Here is a 26,975-nt window from a genome sequence, read left to right as displayed (position 1 = left end):
CGAAATAACTCTCAAATTTCCCAGTGTGAAGGGGTTGAACTCGGAATTTCGAGAAATTGCGAGAATGAAGTCAAAATTTTCAAATCAAAGTAGAAATTTCGAGTTCAAAGTCGAAATAACTCATATTCTCAAGATTAAAAGGATTGAATCTCAAATTTTCGAGATCAAAGCAAAAATTTCGAGAATGAAGTCAAAATTTTGAGATCAAAGTAGAAATGTCGAGTTCAAAGTTGAAATAACTCTCATATTTTCGAGTTCAAAAGGGTTAAACTCCAAATTTCGAGATTAAAGCTAAAATTTTGAGAATGAAGCCAAAATTTTGGAATCAAAGTAACAATTTCAAAAGAAAAGTAGGAATTTCGAATTCAAAGTCGAAATAAATCTCAAATTTTCGAGTTTGAAGGGTTTGAACTCAGAATATCAGAATATCGAGGTCAAAGCCAAAATTTCGAAAATGGACTCAAAATTTTGGAATTAAAGTAGAAATTTTGAGTTCAATGTCGAAATATATCTCAAAATTTCAAGTTTGAAGGATTTAAAGGCGAAAGTTTTCGAGTTTCAATAAAATTTTGGCATCAAAATAGTGATTTCGAGTTCGAAATTGACGTCGAAATTTTCAAACATATTCACATATGTACATTGTGCCTGTATTACCGGACTTGAATTATCTATATACAAGTTTGTGTGTATCAATAGGTCGGGTGACTTACAAATTTACGAGGGAATAAAAATCCATTCAATACCTTGGTCCAATGAATAACTATTCCACCTGCTTCAAACATCGAATCCAAATCAACATAAATAGTAGATGTCGATTTGGACAAAAAATCCCACCATTTCGATATGTCACTAATGCGTGCTGACTGACACAACAATAAATATCTCCAACATAACTTCCATTAAAAAAAGTTCATGGATAAATGCTTTCTGAATTGAAACCGTTACACCCAATAAATTATTCATAAGCTATAATTTTGGAGAATTCTGTTGAATATTTCAGAATTAATATAGACAACTAAATGAGTTAGTAAAAACCGTTGGAAATCGCTGAAAGAGTACCTATAGTTGAAGTTTCAAGTATATTATTCCATTTTCATTACAATGTGAATCCACAGAGCGGAAAATGGGTAGAATACGAGCGTAGGTTGGTGCAAACTTTGCATTGAAATTGAAAAGGGTATTCGGTATTAGGTGCGATCTGAGGTCGAGAAATTAAAGTGGATGTGTTTTCGAGGGTAAAAAACGGTTCATTGCGATTTCCGGTATTCATTCCTATGGAAGATTTGGACGGCAAAGATTATAAAAAGATCTACAACTTTTGTATTGACACTTTTTTCACATAACCTCAAAATTCATGCAAAAAATTGAAATAATTAATTTTTTTGTTTTTCATATTTACATTCTATAAACATTTTTTTTCTTCACCAAATTTGGAAGAAACTCACCTTTTCATGTCCTAAATATACTGTAATTTTCTGGATATAAAATATCAATTTTTTTCCTTATTATAATTTAATATCGAAAAAGCACCTTATTTTTTAAGAACAAAACAGAAGTACTACAGGAAAATCTTTAAGGCGCTCGTAGAGCGGTTCCTGTGCGATAGTAGCGATTCACATTGGACTTTGAATCGCCGGAAATTAAATCCATTTGGAAAAACGAGAGAGAGAGAGAAAGAGAGGATATACTTTATTGTCATAAGATTGATCTTGTGGACAAAGTTTCACTTAATCTATATAATCTATAATGCAGTTATATGTAAAAACAAAGTGCATTTATTTTCACTCATACATAATATATATATATATATATATATATATATATATATATATATATATATATATATATATATATATATAAACATATAAATATCAAATATCAAATAAATAAAAAAATATTTTTAAAAAAATTATCGTTATAAAATTCTTGTACATTATAGTATGATTGATTGACACAGATTTCTCACACGTAATGTTATCTTTGTTTCAGAAAGCCATATTGATGAAAATACCCAAAAACACTAAGATTTTCACAAAAATCGGTTTGAACGATGATATTGGAACCTTTGGTGTAAAAGTTGAAAACTTTTTCTAGAGATCAACTACCCTAACACCAAACTTATATTTTTGCACTCGACGGGCGTTTCGCTAACAAGGTTAGCATCTTCAAGAGAAGCAAATTGATACTGAATCTAAAGACAAGGGTTAGCTGTTTATATACCTAAAGTTTTTTGGTCCGATGTGGACTTTGTTAAATGATGATTATCCTAATTGATTTTTCGGTAATTAACTAGTGGAACCACTACCTGCAAATCAATTTGTCAACAATAGATTTGAAAGCTTCTTAATGTTATAAATACCATTGCCAAATTACAACAAAATTAGGTAAAGGATATTTAAGATATTTATGAATAACTTTTTTATAGTAGGAATAGTAGGAATGAGAGATATTGGTCGATAATTTAAAGGATCATCTATAGAGTTACCTTTATACAGTGTCACACATAAAGTTCGCATCAAATGGGATTTTTTTTTGTTCATCTCTTCAAGCAACTTTTGATATCTCCATTAGGTTGTGCTTTGAAAATGATGCCAAATGACATGCATATGACCCATCAAGTGATTTTTCTTCCCTGTCCAATTTGACATTTTTTCCAAAAAATGTTCAGAAGAGCAGTTATTGCTCGAAATTTCGAAAATCAGTAAGGAGAAAAGATGATTGTTTTTTTATTTTTTACCCATGTACCAATTTTTAGCTCTCTAGTACAAATTTAGTTTTTTTACAGTTTTTCAAAAATTTGGCATTTGCCGATTTCTCAAATTTAGCCAAACCTCAACAAAGTTAGTGCTTTATGCCAACGCATTTTTATTACCAATTGCAATTCTAAATACAACTTATTTCGCAAAAATTTAAAACACCACAAAAAATTATACCAAAAATGATGCAAAGTTGATACAGTTTTTAAAAACAGATAAATATTTCACTTCATTTCTACTTTTTGCGAAATAGCTTGATACATAAGCATAATTATAAAACAATATCAATGAAAAGTCAATAACTTATTCTTTACTGCACTTTGATTTACTAATTACGAAAAATTACAACGAAATTAAACTAAGGGTACTGTGGAAACAATTGAACTGAACTGAATAAGCAAAATATTTTATTGTCATATGACATTTGTTGAATAACTCATAATAGTGTTTATCAGTTTTGAATTTAAAATAGTTTATTCGTTGTCTAGTGAGTTGTTAAAAATGCTGAATCTTCAAGAGAAAATTGAAATCGTTTCAATATGCGGCGAGAATACCGGTCACCGACAAGTATCTGATATTTTCAATGCCAGACATCCTGCAAGAAATATTCATCAGTCAACAGTTAGTAGGATAATAGCTAAGTTTAAATCTACTGGCTCGGTTGAGAGTAATTTTAGAAAAGCACATCAGCCTTCTAGACATACTGAAGAAGTGGAATTTGAAATATGTTTGGATGTCGTAGAACATGAAAAAACAAGTATTCAAGATATTGCAGATAGAACAGATGTTAACCGAGAGAGTGTACGACGTATTTTACACAAAAATAAATTTACGCCGTATAAACCGAAATTTATCAATACATTAAAAGAAAGGGACTTCGATATGCGCTTGTATTTTTTTTTTGGTTTCAAGGGGAAAAAGAAGAAAATTATCATTTTCCTTATCAAATTTTATGGACAGATGAAGCGACCTTCTCTTCAAATGGCGTTGTGAGCTCGCAAAACTGCAGGTGGTGGGCAAAAGAAAACCCACATTTCGTAATCGAATGTCGAGATCAATATTCGTTTAAGACGAATGTATGGTGTGGCATATTAAACGATCAAATTATAGGACCATACTTTTTTAGACATAATTTAAATTCTGCGGACTACCTACACTTTGTGAATACCGAACTATCTGAAGTTTTGGATAATATGCCCCTTCAAGTAAGAAATGTTGTGTGGTATCAGTGTGATGGTGCACCTATTCATACTACAAGGGTGGTTAAAGAGCGTCTTTTGGAAATATTTAGGGGCAAAGTAATCAGTCGCAATATGGAACACTTTTGGCCGCTTAGATCTCCTGATATAACCCCACTAGATTTCTTCTTGTGGGGTTACTTAAAACAAAAGGTGTATAAGCAAAGACCTTTTCGAGATATAAACCATTTAGAGGCAGTTATTCGAGAATGTGTTGTAAGCACGAAACCCCGTAGTATAAAGAATGCAGTTAAAGATGGTTTAGAAAGGACAATTGATTGCATTGAACGTGGTGGAAGGCACACCGAAATGTGACTTTTTATTTTGTATTTCTATTGGTATTTACATGGTTTAGGCATATGTTTCGATTTGATTTAGTGTTCTTAATTTAAATTATAACTTTATTTCAACAGTTGTTTGTTAGAATTTTTTACGGTTTAGTTTTCTAGGCAACAAAATCTAAATTTTTTTCTGAAGTAATTTTGTTTATTCATACCTTATAAAAGATATTTAGTAAATGTGAAATTACTTTCGTATAATTCCTTTCCTTAGTTTAATTGCGTTGTAATTTTTCGTAAGTAGTAAATCAAAGGTTTAACTGTTTGTAAAGTGCAGTAAAGAATAAGTTATTGACTTTTCATTGATATTGTTTTTTAATTATGCTTATGTATCAAGCTATTTCGCAAAAAGTAGAAATAAAGTGAAATATTTATCTGTTTTTGAAAACTGTATCAACTTTGCATCATTTTTGGCATAATTTTTTCTGGTGTTTTAAATTTTTGCAAAATAAGTTGTATTTAGAATTGCAATTGGTAATAAAAATGCGTTGAAAAGATAAGTTATGCATAAAGCACTAACTTTGTTGAGGTTTGGCTAAATTTGAGAAATCGGCAAATGTCAAATTTTCGAAAAACTGTAAAAAAACTAAATTTGTACTAGAGAGCTGAAAATTGGTACATGGGTAAAAAATGAAAAAACAATCATCGTTTCTCTTCACCGATTTTCGAAATTTCGAGCAATAACTGCTTTTCTGAACATTTTTTGGAAAAAATGTCAAATTGGACAGGGAACAAAAATCACTTGATCGGTCATATGCATGTCATTTGGCATCATTTTTAAATCACAACCTAATGGAGTTATCAAAAGTTGCTTGAAGAGATGAACAAAAAAAATCCCATTTGATGCGGACTTTAAGTGTGACACTGTATAAAGGAATCACTATCGACAATTTTTGGAAAGGATGGAAACCTGCCATTTCTGAATGAAAGATTGTTTAGTAATACAAGAGTTCTGAGCGCTTCTATTGGAAGATTTTCAATTATTTTGTATTGAAATTTCATCCTAACCAGATGTTGATTTATTCCTTATATCACCAAAAACTTCAAATAGTTCATCAATATTCGTACCATCCAATTGTTACGCTTTTGTAAACTTTCCAGTGAAAATTTCACAATGAAATGTTACTTGAATATTAAACATAATATCTTAATAATTCCGCTGTTCCACAATATTTCATTTGGACAAATGTTCGTCTGTCGGTTCATCGAACCAAGGCCAAAAGTACTAACGGGTAAGAGACAGATGGTGTGATGAGGTCCACGTGAAAAACGTGTCGAATTAATTATCGATACTGTGTTTCAAACCGCTTGAATTCCTAGTGGGACACCATATGGTCTACGAGCGCCAATCTGTGGATCTTCTACGGTAAACACAATCGGAGAAATATGTACGTTCGGAGGGATTTAAGAGCTTGAAAATACCATAAATCGGTCGATTGTTTTGCAGGATATCTAAGAAGAAATGGACAGCACACGCGATAGTTGTTTGAATACAAGAGGAGGATTCTGGATCTCAGGCGACATAAATATTGATAATAGCTTTTTTTTGTATTTGGAAACGAAGGGTTATGAAGGAAAATAGTCAGTGGCCATACTTGAAGACTGACACCTATCAGAAAACAACAGTCATTCAATGGCGACGGTTTTTTGACCCGAGAGTACAGTCACCGTATGCCATTGTCAACATTTCAAGTATTTTTCAGCACTTTATTCCATTTTCACATGAAATTTGGATAGCAGCATTTTAAACTGGGGAAATTGCTCCTCTGTAAATAGAGTGTTTACTCTACAGAAACATGCCATACGAATATTGGCAAAACTAGGCTCTAGAAATTCATGCAGACATTTTTTTAAAAAATTAAACATTTCAACAGTGGCAGGGACCTATATTCTAGAAGCCTGTGTGCACGTTTTTAAACAAAGATCTAGCAATATGGCTGAACGTTTACATAACTATAACACTAGAGGAAAACAGTTGCTACTTCTCTCTTTCACAAAAGTTATGAAGTGAAAGGGTACAAATTTTGTAATATTTTACCCGAGACTGAAAAACTGTAAAAACATATATGTTTTTAAAAAAATGACAAAACAAGTCATATTACAAAAAAATTGTTACACTCACTTTTGAAGGATTCCGTAACTAGAACTTGGAGTTTTTTTCTTTTTCAATCTGTGTGACTGTTTATAAATCATTTATTCACCACTTATTGTATGTATACAGCTATATATAATATATTATGTAATGCGCCTCCTGACGTCTTTCACAATAATTTTGTCATAGTGTGTATTATTATCATTATTATTTTTCACCGTAGTGTGCGCTGGTCAGGCCCTATCCCCCGAAGCCCCGATACATTCGGGATGGAGCACTAGCATTATCAACCAATTACCATGAATTTCACTGGTTCGGACTTCCATTGTCTACTATATAAAATGATTTGAAATCCCTGAAACAACTAAAAAATAAGAATTGAAAATGAATAGCTGAAAATAACAATTATATTAACCAAAATAAACCTGAAATGAAATAATAGTTCAATAAAATACAAGTAAAAATAGAACAATTGAATAAATAAAATAAAAAAATTGAAAAAAGAAAATAAAAATAAAAAGTAGAGAGATTCCAAGTCACGTTAGTTCACGACGCTTCGATTGTTAGTGTCTACAATCGTCTTCGGGTGATGACTGGACTGATTCCTCCGAGAGATGACTATTTATAGGCCGTTCGAGAACTTTCACTTATCCCCGCTTTCCATTTTCCGCTTCACTGGTTCCGTGGAAGATGACCGTTTTGGCGGGAGTTGGCCATTTTTCGCTTGATGATGGGTTTCCATATGTTGCGTATTTCTACGCTGGCTTGGCTGAATACGTTGCTGGACAACATGTATGCGGCTTCCTTGAATTTTCTCTTAAACCAATGTTCCTCTCTGTGCAAGATCTCAGCTTGGGACCACTCGATGTTGTGTTGATGGGTCCAAACATGGTCTGCTATTCCTGATTTGCTGGTTTCCCCTCGTTGTGTGTGTTTCTTGTGCTCGGCAATGCGAACATTCAATGGCCTCTTAGTTTCTAAATTTTATAACCTCACAAAAATTAAAAAAAAAAATTTCAAAAACACTTTCTTTTCAATTAGATATCATACTTTCAGGTGAGAGCTGGGGATGACGAAAGTCGAAAGCGCTTTGCTTTATTTTATAATTATACACATTCATACAAAACCTCTTCGATTCATTCTTTAAAACACGGTTATGTGATATTACTGTTGATTATTCTATGAATTCCATCTATTTGGAGAGACTTACAGTCAGTTGATAAGACCGTCCGATTTTTTGGATTATATACCGGGTGTCCCAGAGCTTTTAGGCCAGCAGATATCTCAGTCACCTGCAGAAAATAATCGAAAAAAAATATGTATATCATAGAAGACCACCAGCACTTTCATGTAGCAGAGCAAAATCCACCCCCTCGAGAGCAACCCCTGCGAAACCACCCCTAACTTTTGTTTTTCAAATGGCAACCCCATGTTGTTTGTCGTTCAACTGACAGCTCTTGTTATTTCTCAACCAACGATATATCATAATTGTTCGAGAAAATTGAATACGTTAGTGGGTACTATTAACTGGACTGATCGAATTGTTCTGCATTGTAGACACCAGAAAAAGTGGACGCTACGCAGAAAAAGAGGCGATAAAATGTTAGAACTTTTTGTGCTTCCTTTCATTCCTCTGATATCTGGATGACACATTGCCATCAGTCGTGATATTGTTGTTGCATATCAAAATGCCTTTTACCTTCACTCCCAACGAATACGTTGATATGCTTTTAATTTTTGGTGAATGCCGAAAGAATAAACGTGCTGCGGAGAGGCTGTATGGGCAGCGCTTTCCTGATCGTCGACAACCAGGTCGTAATACGTTTTCGTATGTAGAAAATACCATGCGAACGGGATCATTTCCAGGAAAAACAGATCAAGTACACCCTACTCCCGTGCGAACTGAGGAAAATTGCATAAATGTGTTGGCCTACGCCGAAGCACATCCTCATATTTCGGTTCGTGCATTGGCGGTAGAGATTGGGATCAGTAAGTCATCTGTGCAAAGAATTTTCAAACAGTACAAGTATCATCCCTTCAAAATTCATTTACACCAAGGACTCAGACCTACCGATTTCGAAAGACGAACGGCATTCATTGCTCACATTCAAGTTTTAGTCCATGACAATCCAAACATCCTCAATCAAATCTTGTGGAGTGACGAATCCCGCTTCCATAATAATGGTACTGTTAATCGACATAACATGCACTATTGGTCACAGGACAACCCTCACTGGATTAGAGAAACCAATTTCCAAACAATGTGGGGTGTGAACGTGTGGTGTGGTTTACATAATGGACGACTCATCGGGTCCCATTTTTTCCAAGACACTTTGACGGGCCACCGATATTTACATTTCTTGGAAAATTGTTTACCTGCCCTCCTGGAAGATATTCCACTTGAAGAACGACAACAAATGTGGTGGCAACAAGATGGTGCTCCTGCACATAACCATAATGTAGTTACTACATTCCTCAATGATACTTTTCGAGACCGTTGGATTGAGAATAGTCGACCTGTGCGATGGCCTGCACGTTCTCCAGATCTCACGCCACTGGACTTTTCCCTGTGGGGATATCTGAAACGAGTTGCCTTCGAAACACAACCAATGAATATTGACGATTTAACCCAAAAAATTTTAGAGGCTTGTCATACCGTTACTCCGGAAATGATTAGGGCTTCCTGTACTCGCGCGCTGATTCGGCGACTTGAAGCATGTGTGGCAAGTGCTGGCCAACATTTTGAACATTTTCTGTAGTATCATGTATCAAAATACAGATGACCTTAAACATTAATATTTCATTTGTGTTTTTATTTTCTATGATTCTGCATGTCATTCTACCTACCATGATACATCATTGACCGAGAAATGAAAAAGACTGTAAGTTGAACCAAAACAAACATGGGCGTGCCATTTGAAAAACAAAAGTTAGGGGTGGTTTCTTGGGGGTTGTTTACCAGGGGGTGGATTTTGCTATGCTGCATGAAAGTGCTTGTGTTCTCCTATGATACATATTTTTGTTTTAATTTTTGTTCTGCAGGTAACTGAGATATCTGCTGGCCTAAAAGCTCTGGGACACCCGGTATAGATGAACATATTTCCTTGGGAGAACACTGTAAAATCTTAATCAATAAATTGAATTCTGTTTCCTATCAATTACGTGATTTGAGATCAGTTCTGTCTAATGATCAGTTGCTGATGCTCTACTATGCCCAAGTGGACTACAGACTTCGATATGCCATCTCCCTCTGGGGAAGGTCTTCGAGAGCTAATGATGTATTTGTGGCACAAAAGAGAATACTCCGAGTGATGTTTAGTCTATCCTCTCGACAAAGCTGTGTTGATGTATTCAAAACATGTGAAATCGTGACGCTACCATCACTCTTTATCTTTGAAGTTTGTGTGTATACAGGCTGATTCACGGTGGATGGCACATTAGACGTTTCTGGTGAACCAGACAACGGATCACTTTGAAAATTTAATGGAGGGCATATTCGGACATTCTCTAGCCAACTAAAATATTTTCGACAAGGCGGTGTTGCCGCTTCTATTAGAAAGCAGTAGCAACTTTGATTTTTCAAATGGAACACTCTGTATATAATATTATTTTTGGAATCTCCAACAATTGCCCGACAACTTTTCTTGATATTTCCCTATACCTATCTGTTACCGTTTTCGAAATAAAAATTAATTTCAATTTTTTTCTTCGAAAATCATGACTTTTAAAAATGCCGATATCTTTTAGTTAAGAAGTACTATGATATCGAAATTTGGTTTGGAGTTAGGTGATACTTGGACACTTCCCACACGTCAGCCTAATCTCCGTTACTTCAATACAGGGTGGTAAAAAAATACAGTTTTTTCGTTTGCTTGAAAAAGTTGCTGAAATTTGATTATTTTAAATGGAACACCCTGTATATTATTGAAAATTCGGAAAGCTGCTGAAATTTGCTTTCTTTCTATGTATATCATACCTATACCTAACTAGTCAAGTTTCGGACTTATGAACATTTATTTGTGAAAATGTCCCTTCAGAATGGTATTTCCATTCGGTATTTGGTAAGCAGGCCATGATTACTATTTGACAGTAGCGTTGTGACATTCTCCTAATAATATCGACATTTTCGTCACTTCAGAAGTTGCAAATACCTTCAAAACGATGGAACAAAACTATTCAAACGAAGTTCTTATGAATTTGTTTATTATTTTTGGACAGTGTAACAAAATTATCAGCAGAACATATAGAAAGTTCAATGAAATGTATCCGAATCTACCGCCAATAAACCTCAAGAAATTTATACGAATTCAGAACAATTTCAATGCATTTGGATCAACTTTAAAAGCACCAAGAAACTTGCCTCGACCCGTAACTTTCGAAGACAACCAGATTAATGTCTTAGCATATTTTCACGCATTTCCCGAGTCATCGATAAGAAGTGCTGAAGAAGATTTGGGTATAAAATATTCATCGGTTCAAAGAATCTTGCGAAGACATAAAATGCATGATTATAAATTCACCAAAATTCAAGCAATGAAGCCTCAAGATCCTCAACAGAGAGTAGAATTTTGTGAAATGTTGTTGACACGCATTCAAGAAGATCCACTTTTTTTAAATAAAATTATTTGGGCTGATGAATCGAAATTTTCGAGAAAAGGGATTTTCAATAGAAAAAATCGTCATTATTGGTCCAGTGAAAATCCTCACGTCACAAAAGAAGCCGGATTTCAAGAAAAATTTAGTTTTAATGTCTTCTGCATGTTGATGGACAACAAATTGAGGTACGTGATATACGAGGAGTCATTAACATCCAGAAGATACCTGAATATTTTGGAGAATACTGTAGACAGTTTCGTGGATAATCTGCCACTCGAAGATTATCGAAACTGTTGGTACCAACTAGACGGAGCTCCTGCACATTACACAAGAGAAGTGAGCGCAGAACTGGATAGACTATTCGACGATCGGTGGATGAGGCGTTTGGGACCATGGAATTGGCCAGCGAGATCACCCGATCTTAATCCATTAGATTTTTATTTGTGGGGAATATTTAAAGAAAAAGTTTACAAAATACCCGTGCGTTCGAGAGATGAATTGTTAGAAAGGATTGCCCAAACATTTGAAGATTTGGATCCCAACGAAATCAGATCTGCCACCACGAAAGCAGTCAACACCCGCATTTTAAAGTGCTTGGAAGTGAACGGCCAGCGATTCGAACATATTTTGAAATATTCCACATGATTGTTTTACTTTTTTATAATTATTCATATCAATATTTCCAATTTCAAGTTTCTTGGTGCTTTTTTAAAGTTTATCCAAACATATTGAAATTGTTCTGAATTCGTATAAATTTCTTGAGGTTCATTGGCGGTAGATTCGGATACATTTCTTTGAACTTTCTACATGTTCTGCTGATAATTTTGTCACACTGTCCAAAAATAATAAACAAATTCTTAAGAACTTCGTTTGAATAGTTTTGTTCCATCGTTTTGAAGGTATTTGCAACTTCTGAAGTGACGAAAATGTCGATATTATTAGGAGAATGTCACAACGCTACTGTCAAATAGTAATCATGGCCTGCTTACCAAATACCGAATGGAAATACCATTCTGAAGGGACATTTTCACAAATAAATGTTCATAAGTCCGAAACTTGACTAGTTAGGTATAGGTATGATATACATAGAAAGAAAGCAAATTTCAGCAGCTTTCCGAATTTTCAATAATATACAGGGTGTTCCATTGAAAATAATCAAATTTCAGCAACTTTTTCAAGCAAACGAAAAAACTGTATTTTTTTACCACCCTGTATTGAAGTAACGGAGATTAGGCTGACGTGTGGGAAGTGTTCAAGTATCACCTAACTCCAAACCAAATTTCGATATCATAGTACTTCTTAACTAAAAGATATCGTGCCCTCCACCGTGAATCAGCCTGTATATTTAGTAACTATAACAGTTTTTCAACCAGATCTAGCATTCATAAACATGACACAAGAATAAAAAATCAGCTGAATATACCCTTTTCTAGGGTCCAAATATCTAAAAACTCTTCAAACTCACTAGTTCCTTTATTATTTAATAAATTACCAGACTATGTAAGAGAGAGTCGAACCTTAACATGTTTTAAAAAAAAATTAAACATTTTTTAATTGAAAGATGCTATTATAAAGTCGATCAGGCACTATAATAAGTATTTGTGAATCCTTTATGATTTGTCTGTTATTTGTGTATAGATGAACGACTATAATATCTGCAAATTTACTGTTTTCTTATATACAATTCAACTGAATGTTATCATGTTTTGTTAATTTTAGATAAACGACTACTCCTATACAATACTTGTATTGTCCTTCTGAAGAATAAAGAATTATTATTATTATTATTGGCATAATCAAAACGAACACCAGTTTAATATCAACTTTTAATTTTGAAGAAACACATTCGTATCAGAAAGCGTTCAACCTCCGATCTCTGCCTGAATTTCCGCGAATGACTTGTTCTTTGTTTCGGGCACAAAGAACAGGACAAAAAAAACTTCAATCGCCGAAATCACAGTGAATATGTAGAAGGTCATGTCGTTTCCCATAGCATCGGCGAGATCCAAGTAAAACTTCGTCACCAAAAACGCCAGGAACCAATTGAACGTGGCTGCCGCAGAACTACACTTCGCCTTGATGTCTGGAGAGAAAATCTCAGAAGAAGCCAGCCAGGGTATGGGTCCTAACCCCACGGAAAAGGCGATGATGAAGATGACCAGAGAGAGAATTGGCAGGAACCCGATGTTCTCTATTCCGTCCTTGTCCAGCACTTCGTGGTTCTTCAGGGAAAAAAACAGTCCAAGCAGGAACGAAGAGAAAGACATGCCTCCACCCGAAGCCATCAGCAGCACTTTGCGACCGGCTTTATCCATTGCCCACGCGGCGAAGAGGGTCGCTATAACTTGTACGACGCCGATGATGATGACACACCAGGGAGTTGGCAGAGAAGATCCAGCGTCGATGAAGATCTCCTTGCTGTAGAACATAACTGCGTTGATTCCGCTGAATTGCTGGAAGAACATCAAGCTGAAACAGATCAGAGTAGCTCTCTTCGAAGCCTTGGTCTTCATCGCGACCCAGAAGTTCTGACGCTGCTTGTCCTCCTCAATTTCCTTCAATATAGCCGCTACTTCTCCGCTTGCGTCATATTCCTCGCCACGGAGTTTTTTGAAATTTTTCTCCGCGTTAACGTTCCTGCCTTTTTTCAGATCCCACACCGGGGATTCCGGTTGGAAGAAAAACACCACGCCGAAGACCAGAGGCACGATGAGACAGGCAAAGTTGAAGACCATCATGGGCAAAGCGTAGCCAAAGACGCCGGAGTAGAGAATGCCGATGGTGATGAACAGCTGGAAGAAGGTTCCTAAAGTTCCTCTGATCTCAGTCTGGGCGATCTCGCTCGTGTATAGCGGAGCTATTACAGAAAAGGAGCCTCCGCCTACACCCACCAACACCCTTCCGACGTATACCATGGCGACGTGTTGGGCGAAGGTTATGAGAACCCAGCCGATAGTGAACGGGATTATGGTCAGAAGCACTGTCGGTTTCCTCCCTAGCCAATCAGCTATCCAGCCGATCGGGAAACACATTATCATGGCTCCTAGGTTCATGCACGATCCTGTCCAGCCCAGCTCCGTGTCGTCCATGTCAAGGTCGTTCAGTTTCCCAGCCTTGAGCTCATCTGTGATGTTCGACGTCCAGCCTAAGATGGTACCTGCTGCAAGAGATCCGATGCAGATTGACACCGCCGCAATGTATTGGTGAAGCTTTTTGCCTTCTGACATGACTTTCGGTACGGTTTGTTTCTAATCTTCCACGGGTTCTTTGCGTGTTAACAAAAATATCAACAAAAATTGACTTTTGGATATTGACATTGACGTTTGGAGAATACTTCTTTCGGTGAAAACAATCAATAGTAGATAGAAAAAGACGATGATATCTTCCTTGACGATCAACGTTGAAGTATTTTTTTTTAAGTCAATAGTATCCATATGAGCAGTATTTCAATATACAGGGCGTTTCCTAACTACGGTACGAAACTTCAGAGGTTGATTCGCTAGGTCGTTAAAAAAAAGTTCGGAGTTGCGGCGTGGAGGTTTAAAAAAAAAGGTAAATTTTTGTTTTGAGGACACCCGGCGATTTTGAAAAAATTTTTGCGTGTACTTACATATTCTGATGCGTAGATTACGAATCCGAAAGAAAAAAGCGGCGCTCTCCCTTATCCACAAAGTTACGGCCCTTCAAAGTTCTGAAAAGGATAACTTTTCAGCCTTCTTTTTCACAAAATAAACTATTTAAAAACACAATCATCTATTAACTAGGTCACTTTTACACCTTATTCCTCCTTATTCCTCCAACAGTTATTTTGTTGAAAGCATAAATGAAATTGTGGCGAGCATTGACTATTCAGAGTCATGGTGCAATAAGAACTTCAATTTATACAAAACTTTCTCAGAATTCAGATTGCTTTCGTTAAATGACCTACGTAAAATTATAATTTCCTTGGATAATAAGTGCAGTATACATGAAATCCTCAACTTCAAAATATTGAAACAAGTTTTTGAGACTATCGGTCACGTTATAATGCACCTTATCAACACCTCTCTTGAAACTGGCGTAATACCAGAATGATTGAAAAGTAGTACTATTGTTCCTATACCCAAAATTCCTCAAACTATTAAATGTAAAGAATTCAGGCCAATCAACACTTTACCTCCGATTGAGAAGGTACTTGAAACAGCAGTATATAACCAACTAATAGAATATGTGGAAAAAAACGACATTTTAATCAACAATCAATCGGGTTTTCGCAAATTGCATTCGTGTGAGTCATCAGTGCAACTATCTCTAAACAAATTTAAATCTGAGCTGGATAATAATAAGTTTGTTGTAGTCGTGTTCCTTGACCTCAAAAGAGCATTTGAGACCATTGATAGGTCTATACTACTAGCCAAATTGAATATATATGGAATTGAGGACAAAGTGTATAATTGGTTATCAAATTACTTGACCAACAGAAAACAACGGGTAAGAGTTAAAGACATGTTCTCTTGTGAAATTGACAATTACGTTGGAGTTCCCCAGGGTAGTGTTCTGGGACCCCTTCTATTCATACTATATTTAAACGACATGCCATTGTTTGTCGACTGTGAATTTATGAACTTTTTTGCTGATGATACTCTATTGGCATGTAGCGATGTGAACCTTACGATGGCTATACAAAAAATGAATAATACTCTAGCAAGTGTCAACAAGTATTTGAAAATTAATAAACTCAAGCTGAATGTGATGAAAACTAAAGCGATGATAATCACCACCAAGTTTAAATACAGCCAAATAGACTCTAAAACTATTAATCTCAACATTGATGATGACAAAATTGAAATAGTGAATTCAACTAAATATCTGGGATTCCAGATAGATAACACTCTATCGTTTGATGAACATTTTGAGTATATTCATAAAAAAATTTCAAAGAAATTATTCTTTTTTTCTAAAATTGCCAATAATCTTTCAACGGAGTCAAGTATCACAGTTTACAAGTCAATTGTTCAGCCACACTTCGACTATTGTTCCTCTATCCTATATCTATTCAATCTCAACTCCAAAAACTTCAGAATCGTGGTATGAGAATCATTTTGAAGTGCCGTAGAGATACTCCTATCACTATTATGCTTAATGTTTTAAATTGGCAATCCATTTCCCAAAGACTGCTATACTTCACAATGATCTTCGTATACAAAATATTGAACAATTTAGGACCATCTTATTTTAATCAGTATATTGTATTTCATCACGATATTCACCACCACTTCACTCGAAATAATAATAACTTATATATTAACAGAACAAAAAACAAAAATACTATGAACTCATTGTTTTTCAAGGGTTTTGATCGGTTCAACAAATTACCTAATGCAATTAAAAATAGCCCATCTCTGAACATGTTCAAAAATGAACTGAAGAAATTTGTTTTAAATGAACAAATATGATATGTATTATGTCTTTGTTACCTGTAGCTGTAATTTGTATAATTCCATTCATCTAATGTTCGTTATATATTTCAAATAATTATGTAATTTATCTTTCTACATGTTGCATTGAAATTTTTCGAATGTATAATGTTGCTGTTTTTGTAGTAATGTCTTCAAAAATATTTTATTGAACTTATGTTTGTCATACATTTAAGTCATTTCTAGATGTAACACATACCTTTTTTTTATTTCTACCATTCTAGTTGATTTGTATATTATTAGGATATCCTATTTAAATAAAGATCTATCTATCTATCTATCTATTTTGACACTTTTCACTTCAATAATCAACATTTTTCCAATAAAAATGATAAAAAATGCATGGAGCTGCTTTTTGGTTATATATCTCTTCTTCGATTGACGACTTGTTTATTTTGTGGAAATTCATGTTCACTGAGGATACACTACAAAAACACACTTTTGTCTATTTTCCACTATATTTCTTTATTGTTGACCGGTTTCGGCTATTATACCATTTTCAAAACTAACTGATTACATTTAAATCCGAGTAATTTATTCCTATATTATTCTAGCATAAATGATTTGATATACCTGATATATCTGATATACCTGATATCCGGTACCTGCGTTTCATATACCTGTAAAATCCATGAACATAACAAAGCTTTCAATATAATGTAGGTTTTGGGATCTGGACTATAGGTTCAGGAGAGGACTATTGTTTAATTCAAGTTGTTCGTTGAGGACAATAGAATGGGGATCTTTCTTTGACCTGTTTATTTCCATAGATTCCAACAGATTCATCATTTTCCCTTTTTCGCATGTATGTAGGATCTTTAAATTATCTTTATCTATTTTATGTTTCGAATTTTGAAGATGTTCGTACATTAATGATTTTTTATCCGAAATGACATGTTCGTGGTACCTTGTATCAAAATTTCTCCCAGTTTGGCCTGTATATATGGCAGGGCATTCACCACATTCTATTCGATATATACCAGATCTCTTTCCTTTCTCTAATTTAGGTTTGGCATTAAATAATATGTTTCCTAAATTTCCGTTGGATGTGTAGGATGTTTGTAAATTGAATTTTGAGAGATAATTTTTAATATTCTCGGAGATTCTACCAGCATAATTGATACTAACATATTTGTGTTCTGGTCTTGTGGAAATTGAGTATAGTTCTTTCATTATTGATTTTTGTTGATATTTCATTATTATGTTGTTAACTAGAGTGGTAGGTATTTTGTTATCAACTGCTATTTGTTTAATGATTGCAATTTCACTTCGGAGGTTTTGATCAGAAAGGGGTATTGTGAAAGCCCTATGTATCATTGACCTGAATGCAGACAATTTCTGTGAAATCGGGTTAAAAAAGTCAAAAGGTATTGTGCAATCTGTGAATGTGTTTTTTCGGAAAATGTTAAAGTCGAGTTTATCATTGTTTTTGGATATTGTCAGATCTAAAAAATTTATCTCATTGTTCTCTTCTATCTCTACGGTGAATTTGATCTTATCGTGTAGACTATTGAGGAATTTCAAGTAATGAGATATTTGTCTAGTTGAACCATCGAAGCCTACTAATATGTCATCTACATATTATATATCTCTGTATTTTACGTTTTTAAGGTTAATGGCATAGTTGGTACGACTGATGTTGTCAACATTCTTGAAGTAATTCAAATGTTTTTTGCCTTCATTCTTTAGATCGTAAATTGGTTTTTGGTGGTGTATTACTAGTTTGAAATAGTAGGCGGCGGCAAATACCAACCGCTTTTTTCTGAAATGTCACTAGTAACTAACCTAAAAATATAATAATGTCACCAGGATAAGCATTCGTTTTTAAATTGAGTTTTTTATAAGAAAAATGTTGATTATTGAAGTTTCAAAGAAGGAGAAATAAGGTGTAAAGGTGACCTAGTGAATAGATGCTTGTGTTTTTAAATAGTTTATTTTGTGAAAAAGAAGGCTGAAAAGTTGCCCTTTTCAGAACTTTGAAGGGCCGTAACTTGGCGAATAAGGGAGAGCGCCGCTTTTTTCTTTCGAATTCGTAATCTACGCATCAAAATACGTAAGTACACGCAAAAATTTTTTCAAAATCGCCGGGTGTCTTCAAAACGAAAATTTACCAAAAAAAAAACAGTATTTATAAAATATCACAAATATCCTTACACCGATTTGGTTGAAATTTGCTACAGTTATTTGAAGTAATAAGGCACTAATTTATCCCGAACTAGCCAACACAGCCAACAATATTGAGAAAAAAAGAACGCCACTGACTTTTTTGTTCGTTTTTTATTTTTTTTTTAGATTGAGAAACTATGTTTTTTTCATATCAACCTTCGTTTTGGAGAAAAATCACTTCTTAAAACTCTCCATGGAGACACTCTACATTTTGTATAAGGAGAGAAAGGACATTGGCAGATCAAGACCTACAATTGATGTGGTGCTGCAGGTTTTTCCGGGTTTTCCTGCAGCTGAAAAAGCAAATGCGCCACTGAAATCAATAAAGTCGCCCCGGAGTGCCAATTAATTTTTATTGTTGTGTTATAATTTCACAAATAAAATCCAGTATCATACATTAAAACCAAAAGGAAATAATGAACGATTTCGACCTTGAAGTAAATGAGCAAAATATCCACCTTCTGATATAATACACGACGGCAATCGATTTGTCATTGATTGTCTGACACGTTCAAAAATGCCTGGAGTGTTTCTTATGACATTGCAATTGTCAATTATTCGATTCCTGAAGTTATTCACATCTAGTACAGGAGTTTTATGAACAGGAGCCTCCAGATGACCCCATAAATAGAAATCTAGAAGATTCATATCAGGACTGTGAGCTGGCCAATTTTGAGGTCCTGCACGTCCAATCCAGCGATTAGGGTAGGTGATGTCGAGATGCTGACAAGCAATAACACTGAAATGAGTAGGAGCCCCATCGTGCATAAACCACTTACAAGTACCGTCACTTCTAACAATATAGGTAAATGATCCCGCAAAAAGTCCGTGTAGCATTCACCTGTTGATTTTGCTGGTAGAAAAAAATGGGCCAATCAGTTAGTCACCAATCATTTCTACCATTCCACCAATCATTCGTCGGCTCAAAAATGGTCTTTGTGAAAGTTTATAATAGCATCTCGTGGAAAATTTGCTTCGTCCGTAGAAAAATTGGTAAAAAGTTATTATTGTTTGCCATCGTATGCATCAACAAACTGCAAAAAATTAATCTTGGGTGAAAGTCCCGAGGCAGTACAGCTTGAACCTGCTGTATGTGATATGGGAATAGGAGGTTTCTTTTTAGAACTGTCTATACGGTTTTTGGACTGACTTTTAGCTGCAGTGCAATCTTCCTGGTACTATTTGATGGATCTTCTTCTATCGAATGGTTGCAGGTAACCAGTGATGCAATTGAACCCAGGTTTGTATTTAATGAACCGTACAAAATACAAATTAAACAGAACACAGGTTCAGATGCTACAAATGCAATACGCATATATACAGATGGCTCAAAAACCAAAGAAGGCTCAGGATGTGGAGTGTACTCCAGATCAATAAGCCTAAGGATTAAGTGGGGAATGGGAAGAAATACCAGCGTGGTCCAAACAGAACTGGCTGGTATCTCAATCGCCACAAAAGAAATAACCAGGAAAGGAATTTCTGGCAAAAACATAACAATCTGCACTGATAGCAGACAAGCCCTAATAGCCTTGAACAGACAACGTGTAACCTCAGGGCTAGTACTAGAGTGCCACCAAGATTCAGCCAAAGCCTCGGTAGATAATAACATTATCCTGAGGCTCATTAAAGGGCACGACAGGAGTAAAGGTAATCACATTGCCGACTCTTTAGCCAAGGAAGCGGCTGGACTAAGAATTTTAGGACCCAGTGGCACCCACGGCCTAATGACTTCGACAATTTCGGAACTAGCCAAACGTCACACCCATACTCAATCCCTAAAGAAATGGGATGCAGTCTTGCCAGGATCACCTTGGGCGTCCCTGGAAAGCTGGCGGACATTTTCACAAATAAATGTTCATAAGTCCGAAACTTGACTAGTTAGGTATAGGTATGATATACATAGAAAGAAAGCAAATTTCAGCAGCTTTCCGAATTTTCAATAATATACTGGGTGTTCCATTTAAAATAATCAAATTTCAGCAACTTTTTCAAGCAAACAAAAAAACTGTATTTTTTTACCACCCTGTATTGAAGTAACGGAGATTAGGCTGACGTGTGGGAAGTGTCCAAGTATCACCTAACTCCAAACCAAATTTCGATATCATAGTACTTCTTAACTGAAAGATATCGGCATTTTTAGAAGTCATGACTTTCGAAGAAAAAAATTGAAATTAATTTTTATTTCGAAAACGGTAACAGATAGGTATAGGGAAATATCAAGAAAAGTTGTTGGGCAATTGTTGGAGATTCCAAAAATAATATTATATACAGAGTGTTCCATTTGAAAAATCAAAGTTGCTACTGCTTTCTAATAGAAGCGGCAACACCGCATTGTCGAAAATATTTTAGTTGGCTAGAGAATGTCCGAATATGCCCTCCATCAAATTTTCAAAGTGATCCGTTGTCTGGTTCACCAGAAACGTCTAATGTGCCATCCACCGTGAATCAGCCTGTATACACAGAAAATGTTTATGTTTTTGCACGCTTTGCTTAATACTAAAGATAGGGCATGGGCATGACAATGCGTAAAAAGTGCATGAGGAGCTATGGACTTTATTTCAGTTTGTAAACCATTTAAATGGCCGGCCATGACCGCAGCCCCATCATAGGTTTGCGCAATTAACGTTGGCCTAAAATTATAGGTGTCACACGTACGAATTAAAAAATTAAACAAATCGTCAGCTGTGCGCCCAGATGAAACACCATGAAAACCCATGAAACGTTCTACCACATTGCCGTCTTTGACATATATAAAAACGATTGAAAGTTGTGATGTACAGGTAATATCGGTAGTTTCATCAATTTTCCATGTAAAAAAAGAAACACTTTCAATCTCTTTGCTTATAATTTACTTAATAATATATGCCACACTGTATTTCATCAGTTTGGACTTCCATTGTCTAATATCTAATATAATATAAATTGATTTGATAACCCTGAAAAAAAATCAAAACGATTAACCGAAAATAACAATTTTATTAAATAAAAAACTGAAATTATAAAGAAATAACATACAACAAAAATTAAACAAAAAAAAATAGAAATAATAATAAAAGCGGAAAAAATTGAAAAAATTAAAAATATTATTAACAAAAAATGAAGAAATGATAACAGTTATCACCCGAAGGTGATTGTGGATACTAACAATCGAAACGTTGTGACATAACTTGGTTTGAAATCTTTTTATTTTTATTTCTTCATTTTTTGTTAATAATATTTTTGATTTTTTCAATTTTTTCAGCATTTATTGATATTTCAATTTTTATTTGTTTGGTTGTTATTGTATATTATTTCTTTGTAATTTCAGTTTTTTGTTCAATAAAATCGTTATTTTCGGTTAATCGTTTTGATTTTTTTTTCAGGGTTATCAAATCAATTTATATTATATTAGACAATGGAAGTCCGAATTGATGAAATACACCACGAAACATTGTCAACCACTTTGTTTGAAGGTGATTGACAATTTTTCGTGATGAATTTCACTAGTTCGGACTTCCATTGTCTACTATATAAAATGATTTGAAATCCCTGAAACAAAAAAGAATAATTGAAAAAAGAATAGTTGAAAATAACAATTATATTAAGCAACAATAAACCTGAAATGAAATGATAGTGAAATAACCTACAAGTAAAAATATAATAATTGAAAAAATAAAAATTAAAGGAATGAAAAAAGAAAATAATAAAAAAAATAAAAGTGTAGAGATTCCAAGTCACGCTAGTTCACGACGTTTCGATTGTTGGTATCTACAATCGTCTTCGGGTGATGACTGGACTGATTCCTCCGAGAGATGACTATTTTATAGGTCGTTGAAATACTTTCACTTTCTCTACTTTCCATTTTCCGCTTCACTGATTCCGTGAGAGATGACCGTTTTGGCGGGAGTTGGTCATTTTTCGTTTGATGATGGGTTTCCATATGTTTCGTATATCTACGCTGGCCTGGCTGAATACGTTGTTGGACAACATGTATACGGCTTCCTTAAATTTTCTCCTGAACCAATGTTCCTCTCTGTGCAAGATCTCAGCTTGGGACCACTCGATGTTGTGTTGATGGGTCCAAACATGGTCTGCTATTCCTGATTTGCTGGTTTCTCCTCGATGTGTGTGCTTCTTGTGCTCGGCAATGCGAACATTCAATGGCCTCTTAGTTTCACCAATATAGGATTTTCCGCACTCACAGGGTATCCGGTAAATGCAATTCTTGGAATCGCAGTCCGCGTTTGGAGGCTTGGTTTTCGTGAGGCTGCTACGGATAGTGTTACCGGATCTGAAACAGGTTCTAATGTTGTACTTGGAACCAATTCTTCTTATCCTCAAACCAGCTCATTTTGGATGGTTTTTGAGGTGCCCGAAAAAACGCTACTGTTGAAAAAAGTGCCAAATTGTGAATCATATTTTCCCCATAACACGAGGTAAATTTTTTAAATCGGAGTATTCTATTTTAGACCACGTTTCGTATTCGGTTTGTATGGAAAATAAAACACAGGTCCAACAAAAAAGTTTTTCTCGTTTAATGGAGCCGGTTAACCAATCGCATTTATCGTACCAACTAATATTGAAGCCTCAATTTTGTCGATTATCTGACGATTTCATTGAAATCAAATTTGGTTGAGGCCTTCCCAGAGTTTTAATAATGTATGTAACATTTATTATCATAAGATAAATATTTTTTAATTTCGTCCAACTTATCCATAATAAATGAAAAAAAAACTTAACGAAAAGTGAAAACCTGAAAACACATTAAAATTGAAAGAAAACTCTTCAAAAACACATCGAAAATATTACCAAAAAGCACTGCTATAATACAATACTGCCTGTTTTATACACAAATAACAAATATTATCAAGAAACACTAAAGCGATTTACCGAAATATTTTTCAGTCCCGGTACGTCACGGCATCCCTTCCGAATAATTGAATAAAAAACAAACACAGTCAAACAGTAACGGGGACCAACTGGAGGCTAGCCTCCTCTGACGCTATAATTTCTGCAACCGAAATTACAAATCGGAACGTATGTCTCTGGTTGGATCGGTCTCGTGGAGCCTGTGTTTTTTAAAGCGGTCGGAGGCTTGGCTCCCTTGCAACGTATGGCATTTATTATTTCGGGTTAATGGTTTATTCCTTATTCGTTCATGGGCGGTGCGTTTGAGTTTTGTTGATGCAGGATGATACAGTGTGGTACGTACTACGTAGTGAGTGACAGGATGGACGATGACCTAGGAGGACAACTCCTCGGGAGGATGTACAATGGGTCACATGTGGCCTACATACAGATACAGATCGTATCAAGTATAACTTTTTATGGTTCAGGCTTTGATACAGTTTCTGCTCTTCCACCACCTGTATTTTCATTAATACTCCCAATTTCACATAATCTTGTATGTAGCACATGGAATTACTCTGTTAAGATATCTGTCCTGGTAAATTCTCCGTAATTCTTCCTGGGATTTAATCAAATACGTGAATGAATATCATTACGATGTCATCGATGACATAAGTAGATGAAACTTATTCCGTGGCATAAAAAATCGTCATTTATGGTGAAGAGCCCTAGGCAAGTGCCTTACGGCGAAACATCGATGTCTACCAGTGAGGATGACAGTGTTCCATGTAAGTGAAATTTTTACCTTTCATCCAGTATATTGTGTAGTAATCCTGTGAATGATATCTGAGTCAATTCCATAAAGAATGTTTGGAATACAAACTGAGTAGAGAAGAGTGTTTTTGTATAATTCAGTGTTCATATGAAAGTGTTTGTTTCGAAAGAATGTTTCTTTCTATGAAAGTAGCTGTTTCAGGAGGGCTTTTCTTCCAGTTTGTGTCTAAAAATTACTTCTTTGCATGATCTACACATCTATGTATATAGTTACTTATTTTAAAATTGATTACTTCCTTCCTTTCTTTGGAAGACTCCCACATTTTTTTTTGTATCAATATGGAGTAGTAGAAAGCTTTCTATCCCAAAAAATTAGTCACTTCTAAAAATATAACGCTTTCAATTAAAAAAAATCATATTATTATATTGTCTGTTACACACAGTTTCTTGACGAGACTGAATTTTCGAATTCAATTTAGTGGTTTCCAAGCTCATCAATTACGAACAAACAAAAACATCAAATTTTTGTTCTGTATAATATTAGTATAGATCAGCAGAGAAAGGCAAAACCTTCTCAACCTTCGATTAGAGAAATAACGGATACATTATGAAAAATATAATTTCCTAATCAAATCTTGAAGAAAATAGATTTTTAACGAATTATTTTTCAACTCCACAATTCGGTTTCAAAACCATTTTCCACAATGTCACTTTCTTCGAGTACTCAATATCTCCGTTGGGAAGGTGATAATGAAAGACAAGACAAAACAAACAACCGGGTGACCGACCGACATGGAGGTCGCTTCGGAGCAAGCGATTGGAGGTCGCAGTGTGGCCTTGGAGGTCAGCTCGAGTTGAGTCTGGTCGTGATCTGATGGGTCTTCCACTACAGAATGTTGTCAGAATCAGTTTTTCTAATCGAGAGAAGCAACTCTTATGAAGTGATTGCATCACTGGTTGTCAGCTATACTCTGTTTCCTGATAGTAAAAAGTAATGAATACTCATCATTAATGCAGAACGCTGAGTGATAATTTTTTTTGCAATTTCGTTATGATTTTTCACAACTTTCATAGGCGAGTTTGTAATAAAGGGTCTTCCAGCATAGATTTCCGAACTGTGACAATTGATAACGCCAATTATGTTATGTTAGGTTAGTATAGGTTAGGTTATGTTATGTTAGGTTAGGTTAGGTTAGGATCCACCGTTGTTCAGCACCGAAGAACTTCATGCGGCGGCGGGAAGATTAAAAAACAGAAAGGCACCAGGCCCGGACGGCATCCTTCCGGAGGCCATAAAGTTAGCGGCAGACACAAGCCCGGACATCCTTTTGAATATCCTAAATGCGCTGCTGGCGGGGGGGCCTTCCCCCATGAAGGGAAGAAGGCTAAGGTCATTCTGATACCCAAGGGCGGAGGGAATGAGAATATTACTAAGGTTAGGCCTATCAGTCTTATAGACATTCCGGCCAAACTGTATGAGCAGTTGCTGAAGGCAAGACTAGAAGCGGAGCTTAGAGACAAGCATGGAATTTCGGACACCCAATTTGGTTTTAGACCGAAGAAAAGCACAATCCAGGCAATCCAGTTCGTACTGGAAAGAGCTTACGAGAGAGGGGCAGCGTGGGGGGCGATCATCCTCATAGACGTGAAAAATGCCTTTAACACCGCGAAATGGGGAAACATTCTACAAAAATTACAGGAACTTGGAGTCAGTAATTATCTAACATATGTTATGTCCGAGTATCTCTCAGGAAGAACGCTGGTGTGTGGCAGGCACCAGCAAGATATGACACAGGGTGTCCCGCAGGGTTCCATACTGGGGCCAACATTGTGGAACGTAGTTTACGATGGAGTGCTGAGACAGGACCTTCCGGAGGGATGCTCGACAGCAGCTTTTGCCGATGACCTAGCATTGGTTGTGAGGGCAGAGAAGCCAAGCCTCCTTATGAATAGGGCGAACACCGCGCTCGCAATAATAGGCGAATGGATGAGTGCAAATGGCCTTGAAATCGCGCCTCAGAAAACTGAGGCCATCATAATAAAAGGCCCGAGAAAGAGGGACAACATCTTCTTTGACTTACAGGGAGTGAGGATAACACCTAAAAAGTTCGTAAAGTACCTTGGAGTCTGGCTGGACGACAAGAAGATCTTTAATGAGCATATCCGCAAGACCTGCGAGAAGGCGGACAGGTAAGTAGCCGCCCTGTCTAGGCTACTGCCCAACATGAGGGGTCCCACTACCGGCAAAAGAAGGTTGCTGTACGGCGTGGTACAATCCGTGATGCTATACGCGGCACCGGTCTGGAAAAGAGTGATGGACGTGGACAAATACAAGAGAATGGTTAACGCAACGCAGAGAAAAATGATCGTCAGAGTGATTGTCGCGTACAGAACAGTCTCAGCGGAGGCGGCCTGCGTGATAGCTGGGATACCCTCTATGGACCTCTTGGTCAGGGAAAGGTCTCGCTTGAACGAGATACCGGATGTACAAAAAAAAACACAAGGACGCCGAGAGGCGGAAAACGGTTCAGGAGTGGCAGGATAGGTGGGACACAAATACAATAAATGCCCAATGGACGAGAAGGGTAATACCGGATGTCCAGTCTTGGCTGGCCTGCAGACACAGACAGGTAAATTACTTTATCACACAGTTTTTTACAGAGCACGGTTCTTTCAGGCAATATACGAAGAAAATAGGCAAGAGCGAGGATGATTTATGTATTTACTGCGGG

At 35.8% G+C, this 26,975-nt stretch overlaps 2 protein-coding genes across 2 annotated transcripts in view; both read right to left on the bottom strand.

Moving 5' to 3' along the window:
* Positions 1–26,975, bottom strand: part of sha (shavenoid) — a 228,216-nt gene that overhangs the window by 51,773 nt on the left and 149,468 nt on the right. The window lies entirely within an intron of this gene.
* LOC111516086 (facilitated trehalose transporter Tret1) lies at positions 12,833–14,372 on the bottom strand. The gene has a single exon (XM_023172268.2). The coding sequence runs from the start codon at positions 14,245–14,247 to the stop codon at positions 12,883–12,885; it is 1,365 nt and encodes a 454-aa protein (XP_023028036.1). The 5' UTR covers positions 14,248–14,372; the 3' UTR covers positions 12,833–12,882.

Source organism: Leptinotarsa decemlineata, unplaced genomic scaffold (assembly GCF_025532065.1).
Source record: "Leptinotarsa decemlineata unplaced genomic scaffold, Ldec_3_MD MMD2_tig00000591_RagTag_RagTag, whole genome shotgun sequence".
NCBI lineage: Eukaryota > Metazoa > Arthropoda > Insecta > Coleoptera > Chrysomelidae > Leptinotarsa > Leptinotarsa decemlineata.
This window is presented reverse-complemented; position numbering and strand designations above follow the sequence as displayed.

What these genes read in the sequence shown, in the direction of transcription:
- LOC111516086 (XM_023172268.2), bottom strand. Translation starts at nt 14,247, where the DNA reads ATGTCAGAAGGCAAAAAGCTTCACCAATACATTGCGGCGGTGTCAATC.